This window comes from Phascolarctos cinereus, unplaced genomic scaffold, assembly GCF_003287225.1.
Source record: "Phascolarctos cinereus isolate Bilbo 61053 unplaced genomic scaffold, phaCin_HiC Scaffold_1;HRSCAF=81, whole genome shotgun sequence".
Classification (NCBI taxonomy): Eukaryota; Metazoa; Chordata; class Mammalia; order Diprotodontia; family Phascolarctidae; genus Phascolarctos; species Phascolarctos cinereus.
This window is the reverse complement of record NW_027555514.1, coordinates 143,431,488-143,452,378: the sequence shown is the minus strand read 5'-3', so window position 1 is coordinate 143,452,378 and position 20,891 is coordinate 143,431,488. Positions and strand designations below refer to the sequence as shown.

Sequence of the window (20,891 nt, the reverse complement as noted above, 5' to 3'; positions counted from 1 at the left end):
ATCTGTAAGTTAGTATACAGTGAACATTAAATAAGCTTACTGAATGTATTGGGAGGTAATGATTAGATTATTGGAGAAAAGAAAGTTATGTGAAGGAAAATTTGGAAATCTTTTTTCTTCTAGAGTAGTAAAAATTAGATAAAATATTAGCATAGTATTTATCTTAAAAATTTTTTAATTTACATTTGTGGTATTTAAAAACAGTTTATGAGAAAATAAGCTTTAAATGAAGCCACCCTCCCCCTAATTTTTAACTATAGCAACATAATGAAAATTCCATTTCCACATCAAGCTACAGCTTAAATAGAACGTATATATTTTAGCTCATAATTCTTGTAATATGTTAAACTGTTTCTGGGAAAAATCTGTTTGCTAATGCAGTATGTTTCCATTTCAGTGTTGTAAGAAAGTGGAATGAACAACTGATTATCTTAGTTTAATGATTATATTTAGCTTTGGGTCTAAAGTTTCATTTTTTTTAGTATAATATTTTAGTTACTAAAGCAACTTAGACTTCTGAAATTCCAGACACCTTTCCTTATTCATCTTTTTCTTTTATTTAGCACTTAGTCAATGAATGGTTAAGTGAGAAGAGCGAGAAGACAGGAAAATCTTCAGAGAGCCTTTCAGAAAGGCCTCTTCGAATAACTACAGATCCAGAAGTATTGGCTACACAACTCAACTCTTTACCGGGCCTTACTTACAGCCCCCATGTGTATTCTACTCCCAAGCACTATATTAGATTTACTTCACCATTCCTTTCAGAAAAAAGGAGAAGAAAAGAACCTACTGAAAATAGCTCTGGCTCATGCAAAAAGGTAAACTTTTCTTGGCATTAGCAATATTGGAATAAACAGTGTTCCATTCTGGTGCTTTTGCAGTTTGCTCCACAGTACAGACTATATTAACTGTGGCCTTTTGTTATTTTAGCGATGGTTGAAGCAAGCATTAGAAGAAGAAAATTCAGCAGTTATAGATAAATTTAGTTCATTATGCCAAGAAAGATCTAGAAGCCCTGCTGTCAATGGTGAAAATAAAAGTCCACTGTTACTCAGTGATAGCTGTTCACTTCCAGGTAAAGATATTTGTTTTTGTTATTAATCTGGCATAAATCAAGCATTGTACATCTCACTGAAGTAAGCATAATTCTAATTTTTTTAAAAATTCTAATTTTTGTACAAATTTCTATTTTGAAGAATTTGCTGAGACTCAGAATAAAGTTGGAAAGTAACTAACTGTTGTTTTGGCCTTCGAACTATCAGCTGACCCACTGGGCAACTCATTTAAAATAGTATAATTTAGGCATAACTTATCGATGTAGTTTATATTAAACTACATTAAACTTCAACTTTATTAGCAACATCTATACTCTGAAGAAAATTGTTTCATATTAAGTACAGTTTTTAGTTGCTTGGAATACTGTACTTTTGGGATATCAAAATTTAGCTCTCATAACAATTTCAGTTTTTAAAGATTGAGTAGTGTATCACTATTACAGAATAAGATATGTTTAGCTTAAAGCCAGTTGTGTTCTTTTCTAAAAATTGTTTTGTTTTTGATTACAGATTTAACTACCCCACTAAAAAAACGAAGACTGTATCAGCTATTGGATTCTGCTTATTCCGAAACCTCTACACCCACTCCTTCTCCATATGCTACACCAACTCACGTGGATATCACTGCTACGGACCCGTCATTATTTGCTACTCCTCCTAGGACAAAATCAGAGGATGAAACTTGTAGGAATGGTTATAAACCCATATATTCACCAGTTACCCCAGTAACTCCTGGTATACAGGGAAATGCTATGCATTTTGAGGTGAGAGAACACAAAAAAAGTTTTGATATTTTGCCTCACATAACTTTGCTTGCTACACAGTGTTTGGGAAAATTGATCTCCAAATATCCTCTAAACTGTAGGAATGCCTTTCTAAAAGATTTAAGTAAAAATAAGCATAATTTTTAGAACAATTTTATCAGTGGGAGTTTTACACCACAAAAGAAAACAGTTAGCTATATACATTTTTTTAATCTGTATATACTTTAGGAAGCATTTTAAATAATGTTATAAAACTCTTATCTTTTTATATTTGTAGCATACTGGAATTTCAATTTGTAAATGTTCGTTTTAAACATCATTTTATTAATTTCTCTACAAACATGGCAACTTTGATTCTGTTCTACACCATTGAATTAGTAGCAATGTAAACTAATGATTTAATAGTAATAATTGTCTATCTGTACTCTTGGAAATGTTAAAACAGAAAACTTTTGCATTTGTATCCTGTTTTAGATTTGACTTCATTACTACTAATCACCATTTTTTTTTATAGAACATTTCCTCCCCAGAAAGTTCACCAGAAATTAAAAGACGAGTTTATAACCAGGAGGTAAATATTTTTAAAATAAGAAGCACTTAGTGGTGTTTACCTTAGATGTATCAATTTCTAAAACTAAAAAATTAAGCCATGGGCTGTGGATGTTGATATCATTTTATTTTTTTTTCTCCTTCAAATAGGGCTATGAAAGAACACCAACTATGTTGACGGTGGGTCCTTTTAGAAACTCTAATTTGACAGAAATGGGCCTGCAAGAAATAAAGACCATTGGGTATTCCAGCCCAAGAAACAGAACTGATATAACCAGGCAGTGCACAGGGGACAAGGAGTCAGTATCAGACCTACAGACTGGAGGTGATGTAGTGGAGCACACTGCCATTCCTAAAACCTTGGAGACCCCCTCACAGGATAGGACTGACTCTAACAGCCAGCTTGAACCTGCTCCCTGTGGAAGAAGCACAGTTTATTCTTCTTGGGTTAAAAGTCCTGAAAGAACAGGTGTGAACTTTTCCTCAGTGAATTCCAATTTAAGGGACTTAACACCTTCCCATCAGCTGGAGGTTGGAGGTGGCTTCCGAGTAAGTGAGCCAAAGTGCCTAGTGCAAGATGATTCCAGAGGAGTGTTCATGGAGACCTCTGTGTTCTGTTCTTCAGAAGATGGACTTCCCCCAGGGTTTGGAAGGACAGTTAACGACACTGCGGTTGAGGGGAGCTGTACACCCCAGAATCCACCACAAAAGAAAAAGGTGAAAGCTTTTTCCATTATCTCTACCTAAATCTCCTGAGCATGTGTGTACTTTAAGAAGCCTTTATATGACCATGAGAGGCTTGGTATCTTTTTATCTTTAAAGCTTACTGGGAATTTAATTTTTTCACATTAAAATTTGCATTGGTATATGAGAAATGGAATAATTAGAACTACTATATGACCAAGGAATATAGTTTTGATAATGAAAATCTTTTTTTTAAGATTTTTAGAAATTTTTTTTAGATTTCAGATCAAGATTAACTTTATAATTCATTTCATCTAAGTAAATAAAAAGAATAAACTCAAACAGGAAAGAATGAAGCAAAAATCATTGTACCATTAGAATGCCTGAACTACAAGGGCCCTTAGAGCTTATTCCTTTCTAAAATTTGATACATAAAGAAGTTGAAACCCAGAGATATTAAATGACTTGCCTTAGGCTCAAAAAGCTAGCCAAAGCACTTTGAACCTACATTTCTTGATTTTCAGAACAGCATCCTTTTTCTGATATCCATTTTCTTTTTCCGTATGGTAATAATTTAGTATGAAAGAGGCAGTATGTTGCAGCAGGAATGAGCATTGGATTAAACATTATCGTATCCCCTAGGATAGTCTCTGTTGTACAACTTAATGTGTGACCTTGAATATCTGCCCTCTTCACAGAGTTGTGTGCATCTCTTACATCTGTTCATAAATAATTGCAAGTGTTGGCCTTAATTTGATCATGTTATTTGACTGGCCAACATCCTGCCTGAGTTAAATTCCAGAGGTGGTCTTCCTACTTGGAAACAAAAGAGGAACTTAAAGCACTTGTATTGCAAATTCTACACGCACTACAACTATATAGATTCTATAGCAAACACTAAAAAGTACATTTTGCAGGAGCATGTAATTTTCCTAATGTGAATGTAGAGACTCTTAGACTAATAATATATTGACTTTGACAAACTAAGCAAAAATGATGTGTTTTTCTTTGTCATCTTAGGTGTCCTTATTAGAATACCGTAAGAGACAGCGGGAAGCTAGGAAAAGTGGCTCCAAAGCTGACAATTTTTCTCTAGTTACTGTGTCACCTCATGCTACTATGGGTGGAAACATGAGCAACAGCAGCAATACAAATGATGGATGTAGCAACAGTGGTGAAAATGGGGAGCAAGTAGACCACACTAGTAGCCTACCTTTACCATTGCCAACTGCTGTTTATAATGCTACTTCAGAAGAAATCAGCAATAACTGCCCAGTAAAAGAAACATCTTCTGGTGAAAAAAATGAACCAGAAGTTCAGTGGTAAGTGGATTGATTGATGGTCTAAGATTTTAAAACTTGAAAAGTACTAAAGTACTAAAAACTACTTAAATGAAGAAGGTAGTAATGCTAATTTAATCTTCAGAGAGATGGCAATCATATAACGATGAGTAGTTTTAAATAGAAATCCTATTTGCATATGGGAGAAATGAGAAATCACACTAGTTAATTGTTTCTTCTTCTAATCAAGTGAGAAATGTGGTTGTGCCCAGCAAAAGAATGTCCAAAATGTGTTGTCTTTTAGATGCTTTTTAAAGGGTCTTGGTTAATCTGAGTTTCAAACCACTTAATTCTGCAAATTTATTGGATGATTTTAATTAAGAGAACATACATGGGCTTTAGAGCCTTAGCATTCTAGTCCACTCCATCTTTTTGCAAATGCCATTAATTTCTTTTGCTGAGTTTTCTGGTTCTGATTATTGTGGGTCACATTTTAAATATTATTTTCTATGAATTTTAGAGACACTTTCAGTTAAGCTAGGTGTTTCTGTACTGTGTGGGAGCTGAAGGCATAAAACTCCATAGACTCCCAGCCTACCCTGAATAAACAAAGCTCTGAACAAATCAGACTCTGGCTGTTTTAGGGAAAAGGATAAAGAAAATTGGTGTTGATTGTAATTCTGCCAGAATGCTTTTCAGCCTATTTTCTTATTTCTCTTGGGCTACCAGCTTACAAATATATAGTAAGGATCTGTTGATTCGGAAGAATGAATCTACATCAAAAAAGCAATTTTTCATCAAGTTATTGCCTAAAGAAAAATATTAGCAGATTTTGTATCAGATTTTATTATGTAATGCCAGATGTTCCAAAGTAAATGAAAGTGAATTCTTCCTCTTTAAGGGATGAAATAGTTTATTTTAAAAAAAAATTTTTAACACAATTTTTTATGTGGATCAAACTCTGTCTTTTAATGCTTGTCTTCTATTTTTTCAGTTCTCTAAATAAAATTTAGTAGACATTACCACAATCTAACTCGGAAAGAAAAACTAACTTATTTGGGAAATAAAAGTAATTATTACATTTTTATAATCAGTTTGCCACTTAAAATCCAGCATGATATTACTATAAAAATCTTAACTTTACATTCTACTAATATATTATCTTGGGAAGCCATGTACTTATTCCACTGTTGTTGGCATTCTATTTGGACACCTACCTTCAGAATCATTGGCCTCTTCTTTTGAGGATCCTCAGTGATGATAAATCTTCGTCCTTATTAAGTAGATTTGATTCTATATAAACAGCCAAAAGTCAGTTGGAGTTGTTGGATAATGTCATTTGGGTGGGAAGAGGGGGTAAAGGGAAGGGATACAGAGTATGACTCAGGTTGATTCTGTGCCAAATTGAGTGCCAAAAGAGAAGCTTCAAAACAGTAGCAAATGTAATTGAAATAGGTCCTACCTCAAGAAACTAATTTGAAGGCATTACATTTTTGGCTTTTTATTTCTGACTAGATTGGTTGGGGCTGGAGCTGCTATAGAATCTGCTTTTGAAATGTAGAGCCTGGAGAAGATGGAGGGAATCTTCAAGAAATTTTTGATCTTGTATTTGATGCGCTTAATAACACAAATTATTGTGGGGTAGTAGAGAGTCTGGATGGGGAAACAAGCACAAGTCATTTGGAGCCAATTGTGCTGACTTCTACCACTTTTTTTGTTTTTGTTTTTTAGAGAGGTGGGGGTTTGTGTGTAAAGTGACTCTAAAGACAAGTGGGTTTAATTGTATAGCTTCATTAATTTTGTTGACAATTCCTAAATATGGATAACATTTCTTAAAAGATTTGTTTTTTCCTTAAGAATATAATCATGTTACATAAGAAATGCTTTTAATTAGAGTTGAAATATTCTGTGAATCTAGGTCCCTGGATTAAATTAAAGATTGCCTAGGTTTCATTCTAAACAAACAATTCTGATATGATTGATTCTAAAACAAACAGCTTTATAAAAACCAGCTAATACAGTAGTTTATAAAAGGAATACTCTCATGATTTTTATTAAGTTATTCATGGTGGCAAAATTGAATTCAACCAAGTATTCCTGGTTTTACTCCTCTTTAAAAATGTCTCCCAAATAATTTTGTTAGTTTCCCATTATTAGGAAGCTTTCTTCTTCATGCATAGGAAATACAAACTGCAGCAAAGATAATAAGTAGATACTAACAATACAAAATTTCTGTGCCCAACCACCATAAAAACTCTCATCATATTCCATTGTTTGTCTGAGGTATGGATACACAACAGAGTGGGCCTAAATATAGAACTGTGTAAAAGCTGAAACAAAATTCTTTCATTCTGGTATTTTAAAGGACTGCTTCAACTTCAGTGGAACAAGTAAGAGAGAGGAGCTATCAGAGAGCTTTACTTCTCAGTGATCATAGGAAAGACAAAGATAGTGGTAAGTTCCTTTGTTCTCCTACCTGGAAGTGAATTCAACTAACCAGTGTATATTATAGTTGATAGCAATTCTAATATTCTATTTGGGTTTGCTTCATCTGTAGGGGGAGAATCACCTTGTATCCCATGCTCACCGAATCATGTTCAGTCTTCACCTTCATCTCATTCAAATCACATTCCCCAGTTGCAACTTAAGGTCCCAGTCCCTTCTTTCAGTGAACTTATAGAAGGTCAGTAAGTGGATGACCTATCAATCACAGTTGTAGTTTTAAACAGCTTTTTAATCACTGAGAAGAAAATCTTTATAAAAGTTGGTCTGAATAGTTGAATGTAAATTCCATTGTAGTGTTTGCAAAAGGACTGTTTATCATGTGATTTTACATTTTACTATGTTTTTTTTTAATTTTACAGACCCTGATCCTGAAAATCCAGAGCCCACAACCACAAATGAATGTCCATCCCCAGACACTTCTCAAAAGACTTGTAAAAGTCCTTCAAAAGTGAGCAAGGTAATAAATAACACAGCACCTTGGAATGTAGCAGTTCAGAAAAAAAAATGAAGTTGATTGGTATGCAGTTGTCTAGATTTGAGCTGTAACCATAATAATCAATTTGTGAACGTTGACCTGCTACCCCTTACATAGTTTGTGTTTCACTTACCTTATTCACCAAATAGTCTTTATTTTCTTTTGAAAACCCGCTCTTTATGATTTACTTTTATTTGTTATGAATATCAGTCAAATCTTCATTAAGTCCTAGTGTAGAATGGAATGCTAACAGTTTAATTTGTCTCCAGAAGTAATTTGACATGATTCTTAGTGTCAGAATGATTTCTCTAAATACCATGATCTCTACTCTATTCCATCATTAAGTGAGGAGGATTTTTGCAAGTAACTAGAATGAGTGCAAAAGTTCTAAGAATAAAGATATATTTCAAATAAAGTAATTTTAAGTTCAGCAGGGAAACTTAACAAATTGGGGGGAGAGTTTTGGCACTTTGTGGCCTCAGAAGTGATTTTCAGTGGTGAAACATTGATATTTTTCCCAGGTAGGACAAGGAAACCAGGTAGAATACATTTCATTAAGTTTTGAGTAATTTACCTTAAATAATCATAGGGTATTTAATAATAATGAACTAATTAACCCATAAACTGTTTCCTAGTTTCAAAAAAAATTTGATTCAGATGTTTTTGGGGGTATAATTTTCTAACTTATCCCCTACAACACCACTCTCTTTTACAAGAAAAGTTCTTGGAATGGGAGTGTAATTAAAGTATGCCCATTGCTTTAAGGTTTATGTGCATTAGAATAGTTACCAGCAATACTACTGACAATACTATTGAATTGGAAAAAATATCAATTCATTTGCATTTAGCTTAAACTTATTATTCAAAGAATTCCTAGGTAAGGTATAATTTAAGGATATCAACAAAATTATGACCATGCAGTATTAGCTTGTTTGTTTGTAAATAACTGTTTAATGGGAGAGGGTTTAGAGAAATTTTTGAAAAATCTAAATCTGAAACCTCCTGAAATTCTATAATTTTAAGTAGTCATAGCAAGTTTATCTATCTCCCAAAACAACAACTCTTGCACAAGTGTTGTATAATTTTCACATTTTACTAAGGCCCCTTCTCTGTTTTTAATATATGTAAAATCAGTTTATAAATGTTATATTGACTCATTCTTTTTTCATGTAGCCTTGTTCACCAGGTCCTACAGTTCCTGCCCAGTCACTTGGAAAGACACCCACAAAACTAGATTCTCAGTGGGAGATGGCAGTTAATACACCCGAGAGTGAGAATGCCAATCCTCAAAAAGCAGAGCTACAACAGAAGCAGCTGTCAAATGTCCAAGCACTTTCAAAGACTCATTCTTCTCAGTCACATGTGCGTAGTTCAGCTGACAACTGTCACAAAAGCTTCCTTCTGCACCTTTGAAGTTGCATTGTCCCCCATCACCTCATGTAGAAAATCCGCCGAAGTCATCTACTCCTCTTACACCTGTACAGCATGGTTATCTTTCACCAAAGCCTCATGCACAGCAGTTAGGATCTCCCTACAGGGCCCACCATTCTCAGTCACCTCAAGTTGGAGCACCTCAGAGAGATTCTCACAGAAATTTTTATCCAGCAGCACAGAGCCTTCAGTCCAATACTCCGCAGCCAGCTACTGGAGCATTATTTACACAGACACCTTCAGGACAATCTTCAGCAACTTACAGTCAATTTAACCAACAAAATTTGAACAGTACTGCACCACCTCCTCCCCCTCCTCCTCCTCCCTCTTCATCATCTTATTATCAAAACCAGCAGCCCTCTGCAAACTTTCAGAGTTATAATCAGTTAAAGGGTAGCCTTTCCCAACAAACTTTGTTTACACCTGGACCAAATCAAGCACTTCCTGGTACCACAAGTCAACAACCAGTTCCAGGACACCATGTAACTTCAGGGCATTTTTTGCCATCTCAGAACTCTACCATTCATCATCAAGCTTCAGCAGCTCCACCCCCTCCCCCACCACCACCTGCTCCAGGACCACATCTTGTACAACAGCCGAGTTCCCATCAGCAGCACTCTGTAGCACATGTAGTAGGGCCTGTTCATGCAGTAGCCCCTGGTTCACATATTCATTCTCAAACTGCTGGGCACCATTTACCACCACCCCCTCCTCCACCAGGCCCTGCACCTCATCACCATCCCCCCCATCCCACCCCAGGACACCAAGGTCTGCAAGCACAACACCAGCATGTAGTAAATACAGCTCCACCCCCGCCCCCACCTCCACCTTCCAGTGTTCTGGCTTCTGGGCATCATGCGTCATCAGCTCAAGCCTTACACCACCCCCCTCATCAAGGACCTCCACTTTTTCCTTCAAGTGCTCATCCAGCTGTACCATCATATCCCTCCCAAGCTACACATCATACACCCCTGGGACCTGGACCCCAACACCAGCCTACTGGAACAGGACCACACTGTCCATTACCAGTCCAAGGTCCTCATCTCCAGCCACAAGGACCAAACAGTATTCCAACACCTACAGCTTCAGGGTTCTGTCCACATCCTGGCTCTGTAACCCTGCCACATGGGGTTCAAGGACCTCAGCAGGCATCTCCAGTGCCTGGACAGATTCCAATTCACAGAGCACAGGTGCCACCAACATTTCAGAACAGTTACCATGGTTCAGGGTGGCATTAACAAGGACTCCTAAGACATTTTTAAAATGTTCTGTAAGATAAACTGTATATTTCATATGTACCTATTCATGGTACTTTTTAAAGCTTGTACATGAAACTTTGTATAAAAACAAACACCAGTGCTCTTTCATTGTATTTTTTCCATTTTTTGCTTTTTAAAATTCCTGAAAAACGTGCTGTTAAACCAGTATTAGGTATCTTTTTTTTGGTAAGTGAACATTCCAGCTGTTTTTCTGGCAGTAGATTTGATGCTGCATAATCTTAAATTTTATTGTTGCAGTTAAATTCATTTAGTGAATGTTTTCTATATTACTTTTTATACGTATGTAATAAGTACACAGCTAAGTGGTGGCACTAACAGGTTTTTCCCCCCATTCTGTCAACAGTTCTGTGTGTGCATCTAGGTAGAAAATGCAATACAGATTTTTATAGTTTGGTGTGGACTTGGCTCTTTTGTTTCATCGGTTATTTGCAGAAAAATGTAATTTAATGTATAGATTGTTTCTAATGTCTTCTGACAAGTTCTGTAAATACTGTATTTCTTTTGCGTGTAAAATTGCTGACAGCTCATTTGATATAGTATTGTACATATGACAAGTCTCTTTTTGCAAAAATGTGTGATCTTTGTGAAAGTAGTACAGTATATGACATTTAAATTTTTTTAATATACTGTCACATTGCAGCACTGGTTGGGCATTTTAATTCATGTTAATAAATCACAATTATGTCAGTTTTACCAAATTGTCCTGTACAACCTTTAAAATAAGTGAACACTACCTCAGATTTTTAGCCAGCAGACAAGGACAGAAAACATTTTCTTTTTGTTTCCCTCCTGTTTATGCAGTAGTAAGAGCCAGAGAAACTACCTGAAATACTCATGTAGGTTTACTCGGTGAAGCATCTTACAAGCATATAAAACTAGATCATTCCATTTTTGCATTTCACATAAGTCATACGTTGGCACAGTTACAAATGGAAAGTTCATACCAGACAGTTTAAGTTATAGTCTGAAACCCCATTAATGTTTACTTGTTTGCACATTTAGTATATAGCTGTTATATTCTAGTCTAAAAGTAGATTTATTATTGCAACATAGGATAGATACCTCTTGGAAGAAAAGTGACTACTGGGCTAGTAGGCAGTCTGTCAAAATTTTCTCAAAATGATTTAGAAACACATCCAACTCTGTTGTAAAGATAAAGTTATTTAAAAATGGAATTATATGAGAAGTATGACTGATACCTTCCGTTATCAATTTTCAATTCCTTGGTTGCTGAAAAATATAAAAAATAATTGGTATTTCTGAAGAGAAAATTTTATAAGTGGCCATATATTTCATTCTATGGAAGAGATAAAAAGGTGATAGCATTGGGATATGACATATAGCTATTGTTATTCTACCCATTTGGTGTAATGGCAGTTTTTTTCTTCTTCTCCTAAATGACCCTTTATTTAATTTTTTAACCTTAGTTTGTCATTGGAGAAAAACCTTTTCAAAATAAAGGTAAGCAAACATCTAAAAAATCTACATGTTAGATTTGGCAATATTACTTTTAACTTCTGAGTCATTTTCTGCCATATTCTGCGCCTCTTAATATGAAAAGGTAATCACTGGCTATAACTATAACAAGTTATAGTAGTACTTCCATTTTTAAAATTCCTTTTGTAGTAGCGTAGTCAATAATGGTGGGTTGCAATGATGTAATCTTTTGAGGCTTAGACCAATTTTGTGATCTGGAGACAGGATGTGAGTGAAATTTTAGCCTCTGGATAACTTGGAGTAAAGTTCTGGATTATGGTCTAGCTACTAGACAAACACCTTGTCTTGGGAATACTCCTTAGGTCAACAAGTGATTCTCAAACATGGAACATAAATCACTGACTTAATGAGATAGGTATATACATACACACACACACACATGCATATGCATGTGTGTATGTGTGTGTGTGTGTGTGTGTGTGTGTGTATATATGTACTTTAGCTTGTAATGTTTCATAAGCAAAAAGTCTTGATTCTGTTATCTTTTATTCTAATAAAACAGGCAAGTGCAGTTACACCACAATACTCTCCACCCCAAAATTAGATCTTTAATAACAGGTAGAAACTAGATACTACCAAAATTATACATTTTTTTTCAAAGAAAAAAACAGCCTTAGAACCTACAGTCAAAAAACTAAATTGAGGGCCTAGTCAATTTTTCTAATGTACAAAAATCTTCTAGTATATTACTATTTCAGAAAAGAGCACAATGAATGTTAGCTTAATGTACTGAGTTATACAGAGCAAGACTAAAATCCCCACTGTTGCCCCACATCAGCAATTGGAAAAAAAAAATTAAAGACCCAAGAGGCAACAGTATAGGGAAAAGAGTGCTGGTTCTGGAGGCAGGTCCGGATTAAAATCTCAGTTCTCCCATTTCACCATTGTGATGTTGGGCAACTTCTCTCACATCTAGTTTCCTCAGCTGTAAAATGAGGGAATTAAACTAGATGGCTTCTAAGATCTCTTCCACTTTCTACGATCCTATTCTGACCATGTATCATCTTGCATGTGTTTAGTACTAAAGTCCAACAGGCCAAAAAAAAAATTCTAGAGTTAAAAAACATTTCTCTTAACAGGTTACAAATTGCTTTCAATGCTTCAAATCTCTACAAGGAGGAAGTCTCTTTATATGCTATTTATCATTATTTACTAGGCTTCACATGGAGAGAAGAAAAGGGAATGAGAGATCAAATTAGGGTCAGTGAGTAGGTAGTTACACCTGTGGTTTTAGACCTTAAAGAGATCATTAGAGGTCATCTAATTCAATGCTCCATTTCAGAGATGAAGAAAGACCATGAGAAGTTGTGACTTACCCAGTGGCACATACAAAAAGTCTGTATCAGAGCCATTATTTGAATTCAGGTTCTAATTCCCAGTCAAACATGCTTTCTACTATATGTCAGTGATCAACAGTTTGCTGTACTGTCTTACAATGAATCATATTCTAGGACATTTCCACTAACTTAAGAAACCTGGGCAAGTCAAGAGATTTGGGTTGTAGTCTGACCTTATTAACCATGAGCAAGAAAACATAAAATTAGGCCATTAAGACTAAATCATCTCTATCTAGTTTTGAAAGCCTAAACAACTCATGTAGTTTACTTTCCTTTATGTTTTTGTTTTAAGGCTGGCAGTGATCTCAGAGTATCAGCTAATGCCCAACATCTTGAACCTAAATCAATTCTATTCAAAATGTTAGCTTTTCAAAATTCTTACATTACATCTGTATCCCTCTTGATGCAATTTAAGCCTGCCCTCTTTATCTATTCAAAGAAAGTTCTAAGACATGATGAGCAAGAAGCATCACTGATTAAAACCCTATTGGAAGACTACTCACTTTTGGCTTCGGGAACCCTATTCCCTTTAGAATGCACCTCAATTTCCACATTCCTATTCTACTCTTAAAAATAACTGATTTCTGGTTCTTTAACCGTACCACCTAAGTTAGGCAACTAGGGTTCCAACACCTTAACATTCAATTCATTGAGTTTTGTTATATATAATGCTAAAATCATGTAATAGTAAATAACTAAAAAATGTTAGTATATAGTTATGTCAAACATAGTCCAATGACCAGCACAATGTCTGAAAAAAAAAACCAAAACACTTTAATTAATTAGACAACTGCAAGCACCTCAAACAATAGGTTATTGTTACAACACTTGGGTATCTTTTCACAATCTAGTTATTGCAAAGGCATGTGAATAAATTTAAATGGACAAAGTCAAGAAAAAGTGGCACCATAATGTGGAAAACTGGAAAAAAAAATTACATTCATCCCACTGACTTCTAAAAGAGGTAAAATACCTCTGTATATTAACATTCTAAAATCTGTATTGCCTACTATGGTTGTGTCCTGGATTCTACACGCATAAACCAAACTGCAACTTGCAAAAGGGAAATCATTTTCTTTGTACTTGAGTCATGGAAAGACAAAAATACTAGTGCAATTTGTTGTTAGAAACATGTAAAGCTACATGAAGAATGAACAGTGATCTCTGACCTCTGAAACTTGGTGGGGTTCCCTTGCATTGCAAATTGTACACTATATCCCTTGCTTTTTTAGGCATAGAATACCCTTTCTCAAACATAATTTTCATTGCACGTATAGAAATGTTTCCTTTGCTCAATTTAACCTGCATATAGTTCAACTCAGTGCTTGTAGTCAGAAATAAATACCACATTGTAGCATGTTATCACATTATAAGGGAAATTGCTATTTTTCCTTAAAAGCACTTCAAAGAAAAAAGATGCAAAATGTCCAATGGGAGTGCAAGTGTGCAATCCATGTTTTAGAATGAGAAGTAAGTCTTGCCTTCTGTTAAAGTGCCATATGGGTAAAGAAATTTTGTAAATGAGAGCTGCTTTGTTTAAAATCCAATGTAAAAAGAATTGCTATGGAATTAGAAGTTCATATAACTTCAAAGCAGCTGATGTATGCTACATGCAACTTAAAGGCTACAAATCACTCAAAACTTAGTAGCTTTACTCTGAAATTGGAGTCCCATCCCAAATTTAATGGAAAGAAACATTTACAGGTTACATTTACATATACTATAATACAAGAATGATATCCCTTTGCCAGCAGATAAAATTACATTTCCTTGCCATGTCTTTCTTGATTCCAACTTGATAATTTCTTAAGCGTGTAAATTATAGAATACTCAGCTAAAAGAGTTCTTCATAAATAGTTACAAAACCTGCCGAAACACAAAGAGGGGGAAAGTATTTTTCGTTCAAGAAAATGATATTTGGATGCCACACAACACAAGAAACAATGTTTAGAGACAAGGTATTAAGTGTTTCCAGAAGAGAGTGGGTCAGTAAACTACTTAGCTGAAGACAAAAGACTACCCTTCCCCAGGACCACAGTGCACAAAAAGCAAAATGTCAAACAACAGTACCTCAAAGCAAAATAAAGGTCTGAGAATGAAGCCAGCTCACTTGTAATCCTGTTAAAGAATTTGAGAGTCACCATTTAGGTCCGATGTACTGGAAAATATTTGCTAGCTCAGAATGTTATATTTGCAGATTCTGCTAAGAATTCAACCAAGGATGCCTAAGGCATTCTCCAGCTGAAGCTCTTTTTTCTGGAACCATTTCTAACATCGGAATCAGGAAATCTGTAAACTGTGCAGCATCTTCATGAGGCCAACCATATTTCTCCACAAGCACATCAAAGAGGCTCCAGGGCTTCAGCTTCGTGATATGCCGTAGTTCTCCTACATGCACACAAAAGAGTCACATGTTAGAACGCTGACATCATTTGTGTTCTCTTTTTGGACCAGTAAGCCACCTTTCCAATGTAACCTATTCATCAATATTTAGAATAATAAGCTTTCTAGAACAAATCAGTCAGGTGACAAATCACTACCACATTTAACAGTCTCACAGCAAATCCGGAATTACACGACAGCAGATTCACTGATCCAGTTTGAAGAGGTCTCTCATTACAGAATTCTTTGAAAAAAAACTAGGTACTTTTAATGCACTTAAAATAATGCACTTAAAATATTTCTATGTATCTTTTTCAAAAGCACACTCTAGAAGGTGAGGTACACTCACTTTCCTAAAAGTTCTGAAAGAGAAGTCTTTCCTATGGAATGAATACTCACATGAGAATGAAAGTTCACAGTATAATGTGTTTTTGAGGTGTAATAAAAATGCAACCGTATCTTACTATGGTATTTTTCTTCAGCAACCAGATTAAACTAAAGCAAATACTAATTTATGCCTCTTAATATGACAAAAATTGCCCATAATTAAAGCACACAAATGTGTACAGGTTTGGTTAAATTCACTAGACACAACAGCAGTCAAAATAATCACAATTATGTTGTGTCAGACACTATGTTGTAGTAAACTTTTTTTGAGACCACAGAAAGCATTTGAGTACCTACCATAGTGGCATGAAAATAAACTGGGGCAAAGTAAAATAATGTATTCAGACCTATACAATAAATCTTTTATATTCCGCTTTTAATATACAATATGTTCTTTTGTTGCAATCACTTGTTATACACAATTTGGCATTGCGTTTTACAAGATTCTGACACATTCTTTAGGTAACCATGAAATTATACTTTTATCATATTGGATATAAAGTGTGCCTTTATTAAGTACCATTCCAAGTTTATCGTTGATTACAGACCACACATTTTCAATAGGGCTTAAGTCAGATGAGTTTCTAGGCCACTTTCATCTCTTGGAGAAATTTTTTAATACAAGGCTATGTTGTAATATCCCCATCTCCATTTGGGAATTTCTGTCATTCTACAACAATTCTGCTTCAATATTAACATGTTCATCAGAGTCCAACATTCTGAGGATAAGATTTCCAGGCCCACTGAAAGTCAAAATGCCTAAGTATAGGCTTGCCTAAGCTGCTTCCAACAAGCAGTTTTTTGTTACAGCCTTGAATTTAAAAAGTGAGTTTTTTAACTTTAAAACTTACCTTTTCCTAATTTTTAGCATTCCAATTTTCATAGTGGCTTGCTCATGACAAGCATTCTTTCTTTAAAGCAATGATTAGATGCTTCTTTTTTTTAACTAGTCTTCTCACTGTTCTTTCCACATGGAGTAGAAAGGCTTAACCTTACTCTAGAGGATTCATTAATCACCTAATTAATGTTAACTATCAATAACAATCCCTCCAGCAGGGCAGAGGCCTGTTCAAGGTCTTTACTACATTTTCGGAGGATTTCTTAGGTCAGTTCACAAGCAGCATCGGTTTCTCATTTTCAATCCAACTTTCCTTTGTTGCAATTGATCCTGTTTCATTGTGGGTCTGAACAATCCCTAAAACATCTCACTTACACACACACACAAGTAGATGGCACAATGTTTCTAAAGTGTTTTTAAGAGCTGCAACTTTTGAATGTTTCCTTCCATGTAATATCCATTCTTAATGTTAATTTAAAACATAACAAAAGACAGCAATGAAATACATATGTGCATAAAATCCACCACTCAACTGAAAAGAGAACTAACTAAAAGGTAGGGAAACCTCTTCAATCTGATTTAATCAGGTCAAGGACAGATATTCTGAGTTGGTCCAGTGTCAAGAAGTAGCACATACAACTAATACTGTCACAAATTAAACCCCATCAAAAATATTGCTTGTCCCAAGCAATTCATATACCACTGTAAGTACACAGCACTGTGCTAGGCACTGGGGATTTTGTTGTTGTTCAGTCATTTCAGTTGTGCCCAACTCTTTGTGACCCCAATTTGGGGTTTTCTTAGCAAAGATACTGGAACAGTTTGCCATTTCCTTCTCCAGCTCATTTTGCAGATGAGGAAACTGAGGCTAGTAAGTGTCTGAAGTCACATTTGAACTCAGGAAGATAAGTCTTCCTGACTACAGACCCAGCACTAACTACCTAGTTGTCCAAGCACTGGGGATACAAAGACAAAAATTAAAAAGTCTCTGTTCCCAAGGAACTTATCTTTTACTGCAGAATTTGTAAAGCATAATTAAATACAAGGTAATTTTTATACATAAAATTATGATACATAATCTTAGTCAACTCTATAAAACTACAGAGCAACCAAGCACGTGGGTATGCACCTGACTTATCACCTTGTATCACACAAATAGTATAAAAAGCTTTTGCTGATATTTGATTTTGCTGATGCAAATGTTTTTTATTTTTATATTCTCAAAGCTGAGCACAGTATAGCACTTAATGTTTAAAAAAATATGCTTCTCCCTCTCCCACTCCTAATTACAGTTTACCATCAGTAGTTTATGAAAACACCTTCTATAAGAATTTTTGAATGCTTATTTTTAAGATATCAAAATTTAGTTTTACTTTTATCTAACATAAATTAACCAAGAGTGTGACTTTTGTTGGGTAGATTTTTTTTACTGTTTTTATCAAAGCAGATTATTATGCTCAAAAATTCATTTAATCTGTTTATCTTTAAAAAAATTCTTTTAGGAGCAGCTAAGTCTCGAAGTGGACAGAGCCCGAGGCCTGGAGTCAGGAGGACCTGAGTTCAAACCTAACCTCAGACCAGACACTTAACAAGCTGTGTGACCCTGGCAAGTCACTTAACCCCAATTGCCTCACCCCCCCCCCAAAAAAAAGAATTCTTTTAAAAAATATTCCTTGTTAAAGGGATTAGGTGCTGATAACGTAATTTTGACAGCACCATAGACTAGAACATATGGGCAAGTTATGCAAAGAGAGTGTTCAGCATCTTTTGAACTTAATACCTCTATTAATCTGTGATTCTGGTTCTACTGTTAACCTGGGTTTGTGGCTGAACTCAAATCTGTTAAGTTGCTCACATCTAGAAGCAGGGTGGGGCTCGGAGGGAGCGGCACAAGACAAAAACCAGCTTGGGTCCAAGGACACAAAGCAGCATATGCACCAGAATGTTTAAGGGAAGCAGGAAGGTATGTTTTTCCATTCCCTCTGCTGCCCAAGTTTTGCTTAACAACATTCTAAAAATTAAGGAGTGATTATCTGAGTTGAAAGACATGACAAAGAATCACAACAATTTCTAAAGATGTAAAGGGAAGGCAGAATCCAAAAAAGGGGAATTTACCATAAAACATAAAGTTAAGTATAAGGCACAATGCCCACACACCAAGTATGATTAAGAAACAGAGGCTGTGCCTTTCCCTCCTTTCACTTCCCCTTCCCCTCTGCCACAGGAAGAGAACAGAGGCAAGAAGATGCAAACTCCATCATAAAAGGGTGACTTTTTCATGATGCTGTGGACTCAGGTGTGCACCTAGAAAGCCCCAAGGAGGCACAAGGGGAAAAGGAAAAATAAAAATCTTCAAAGAGAAAGAGGGAAGGCAGTGAGCCAGAACAATGATTGGCAAGCTTCCTGCTGGGAGTGAATGAGCCAAGTCACTTAACCTCCCTGCTTCTCAATTTTCTCATCTATAGAGTAACAAGTTACACCATCACCCCTAAACTTCTCTTCCAAATTTCCCTTTTACTGTCAAGGGGCACCAGTGAACCAAGCGCACAACCTTGGTGTCATTCTTGACTTTTTATTTTCATTCACCAAACATGTCCCATCAATGACAAAATCTTGTCATTTCTACATCCACTACCTCCCATCTACTCACCCAACTACAACCCTAGTTCAGGTCCTTAGGAACTCTTTGCCTGGACTATTTCAATAGCCTTCTAACAGGTCTGTTTGCCTCAAGTTTCTTCACACTCCAATCTATCCTACACTTAGCCACCAAAGAGATATTGCAAAAGGGTAGGGACATTACCTGAAGGTCTACTACATTCAAGACCAAATGTAGGATCCTCTTTTTGGCATTCAAAACTCTTCATAACCTGACCCCTTTCTACCTTTCAAACCTTTCACTTCATCCCACTCCAAGTGCTCTAATCTGGTTACGCTGACCTACTAGCAGTTCATCAAATGGACACCCTACCTCTTTTCCTAATGCTTTCACACTATCTGCTCCTCCAGTCCTGGAATGCTTTACATCCTTACTTCTCTATACCTTAGTTTCCCCTGATGCCCCTCAAGAGTTGCCTTCTTGGGGCAGCTAGGTGGCGCAGTGGATAAAACACCGGCCCTGGAGTCAGGAGGACCCAAGTTCAAATCTGGCCTCAGACATATAACATTCACTAGCTGTGGCAAGTCACTAAACCCCAATTGCCATGCACGCACATACAAACACAAACACACACACACACAGAGCTTTCTTTGCCTTCTTCATCCCTAGCTATTACTAGTGCCTTCAAATCTCAGATTACCTTTGAAATGCTCTTAGATATTTACACGTTAGAACATGAGTACTCCTTGATGGTAGCAGCTCTTTTTCCTTTTTTTGCCCGGGGGAGGGGGGGGAAGTGTGGTACCCTCAGCATTTAACATGTTGCCTGACACTTTAAGAAATGTTTGTTGACTTTGCTTGGAATCACTGCCCATGCCACAGGTCCAAAAAAACTCCATATCATTTTATATTTACTCTAATAGGTTCCTTGATAATACGGCATCAGTGACTATCCATAAGCTAAATTATATTTACATTTCAAGGTTCATCTACTTTTCACATTTTGCAGATCCTAGCAGCAAAGCAGAGAGACTGTGTGACTACTGTATAGCAGAGAGCTGTCCTCTGAATCAGGCCACCTGTACCATATCCCTGCTGGGTGACCCTGAGCAAGACTCTTAACCTGCCAGGGCTCTGGGCAAGTCTTTAAGACTAGGCTGTACGAAATGTACCAACTTGCACTGACAGAGTAAGTTTTCTTATCAAAGAATTCCCTATACCAACGAAAATCACAGGTCTAGTACCCATACTTGCCAGGGAAGCAAGCTCAGTAAACCACTTTTGCGAGAAACTTTCTTTAGTCAAGATATCAAATGTTATATATTCAGCCTTTGAAACTAAGGTATTTAAAGCAAAAGAATAATTCATGAGATCCTAATGCAAAGAAATGAGTTTGACCTCATAAACATCCCTGAAACTTGGTGGGATGAGAGTCACACATATAGTATAATGATGGAAAGTTTATCTTATTTCAAAAACGGTAGAATACATAAAAGCAGCAGCAGACCAATATTGCATATTAAGAGATATATGGATGTGAAGAAATCTATCAACCATGAGGGGAAGCAAAAAAAACTTGAGTAAGGCTCATTGGAGAGAGAAATAGAATATTGAAGGAAAAGAGGGCAGACTACATCAACAAAGAGTTTGGATAACAGAAAAAAACCTGACCTGTAAAAATTGATTTTATAACACCAAAAGGTTTTAACTATCCACAAATCTTGCTGGAATTTTCTGTCAGTAACAAAGCAACTGATAATTCCAGACTCAGTTTAATGTTAGATAGCTCCTGCTTCAAATAGTAGAGAAAGAGATAAGGGAAAGTCCT

The 20,891-nt window shown here is 35.9% G+C and overlaps 2 protein-coding genes across 6 annotated transcripts in view; one reads left to right on the top strand and one right to left on the bottom strand.

Moving 5' to 3' along the window:
• KMT2E (lysine methyltransferase 2E (inactive)) overlaps nucleotides 1-10,721 on the top strand; it is an 89,350-nt gene extending 78,629 nt beyond the window's left edge. Inside the window, 11 exon segments of the mRNA XM_078154480.1 lie at nucleotides 564-818; nucleotides 931-1,075; nucleotides 1,566-1,819; nucleotides 2,334-2,390; nucleotides 2,519-3,085; nucleotides 4,073-4,374; nucleotides 6,698-6,786; nucleotides 6,890-7,015; nucleotides 7,197-7,294; nucleotides 8,486-8,687; nucleotides 8,690-10,721. Of these exon segments, the coding sequence (XP_078010606.1) occupies nucleotides 564-818; nucleotides 931-1,075; nucleotides 1,566-1,819; nucleotides 2,334-2,390; nucleotides 2,519-3,085; nucleotides 4,073-4,374; nucleotides 6,698-6,786; nucleotides 6,890-7,015; nucleotides 7,197-7,294; nucleotides 8,486-8,687; nucleotides 8,690-9,981 (3,387 nt within the window). The 3' untranslated portion in view covers nucleotides 9,982-10,721.
• A 126-nt stretch (nucleotides 10,722-10,847) lies between these two features.
• SRPK2 (SRSF protein kinase 2) overlaps nucleotides 10,848-20,891 on the bottom strand; it is a 228,439-nt gene continuing 218,395 nt past the window's right edge. For all 5 annotated transcript variants that reach the window (XM_020984548.2, XM_078154492.1, XM_020984550.2 and 2 more), the window contains one exon: nucleotides 10,848-15,245. In XM_020984548.2, coding sequence (XP_020840207.1) covers nucleotides 15,061-15,245 — 185 coding nt within the window. In that variant the 3' untranslated portion in view covers nucleotides 10,848-15,060. The remainder of the gene's footprint in view (nucleotides 15,246-20,891) is intronic.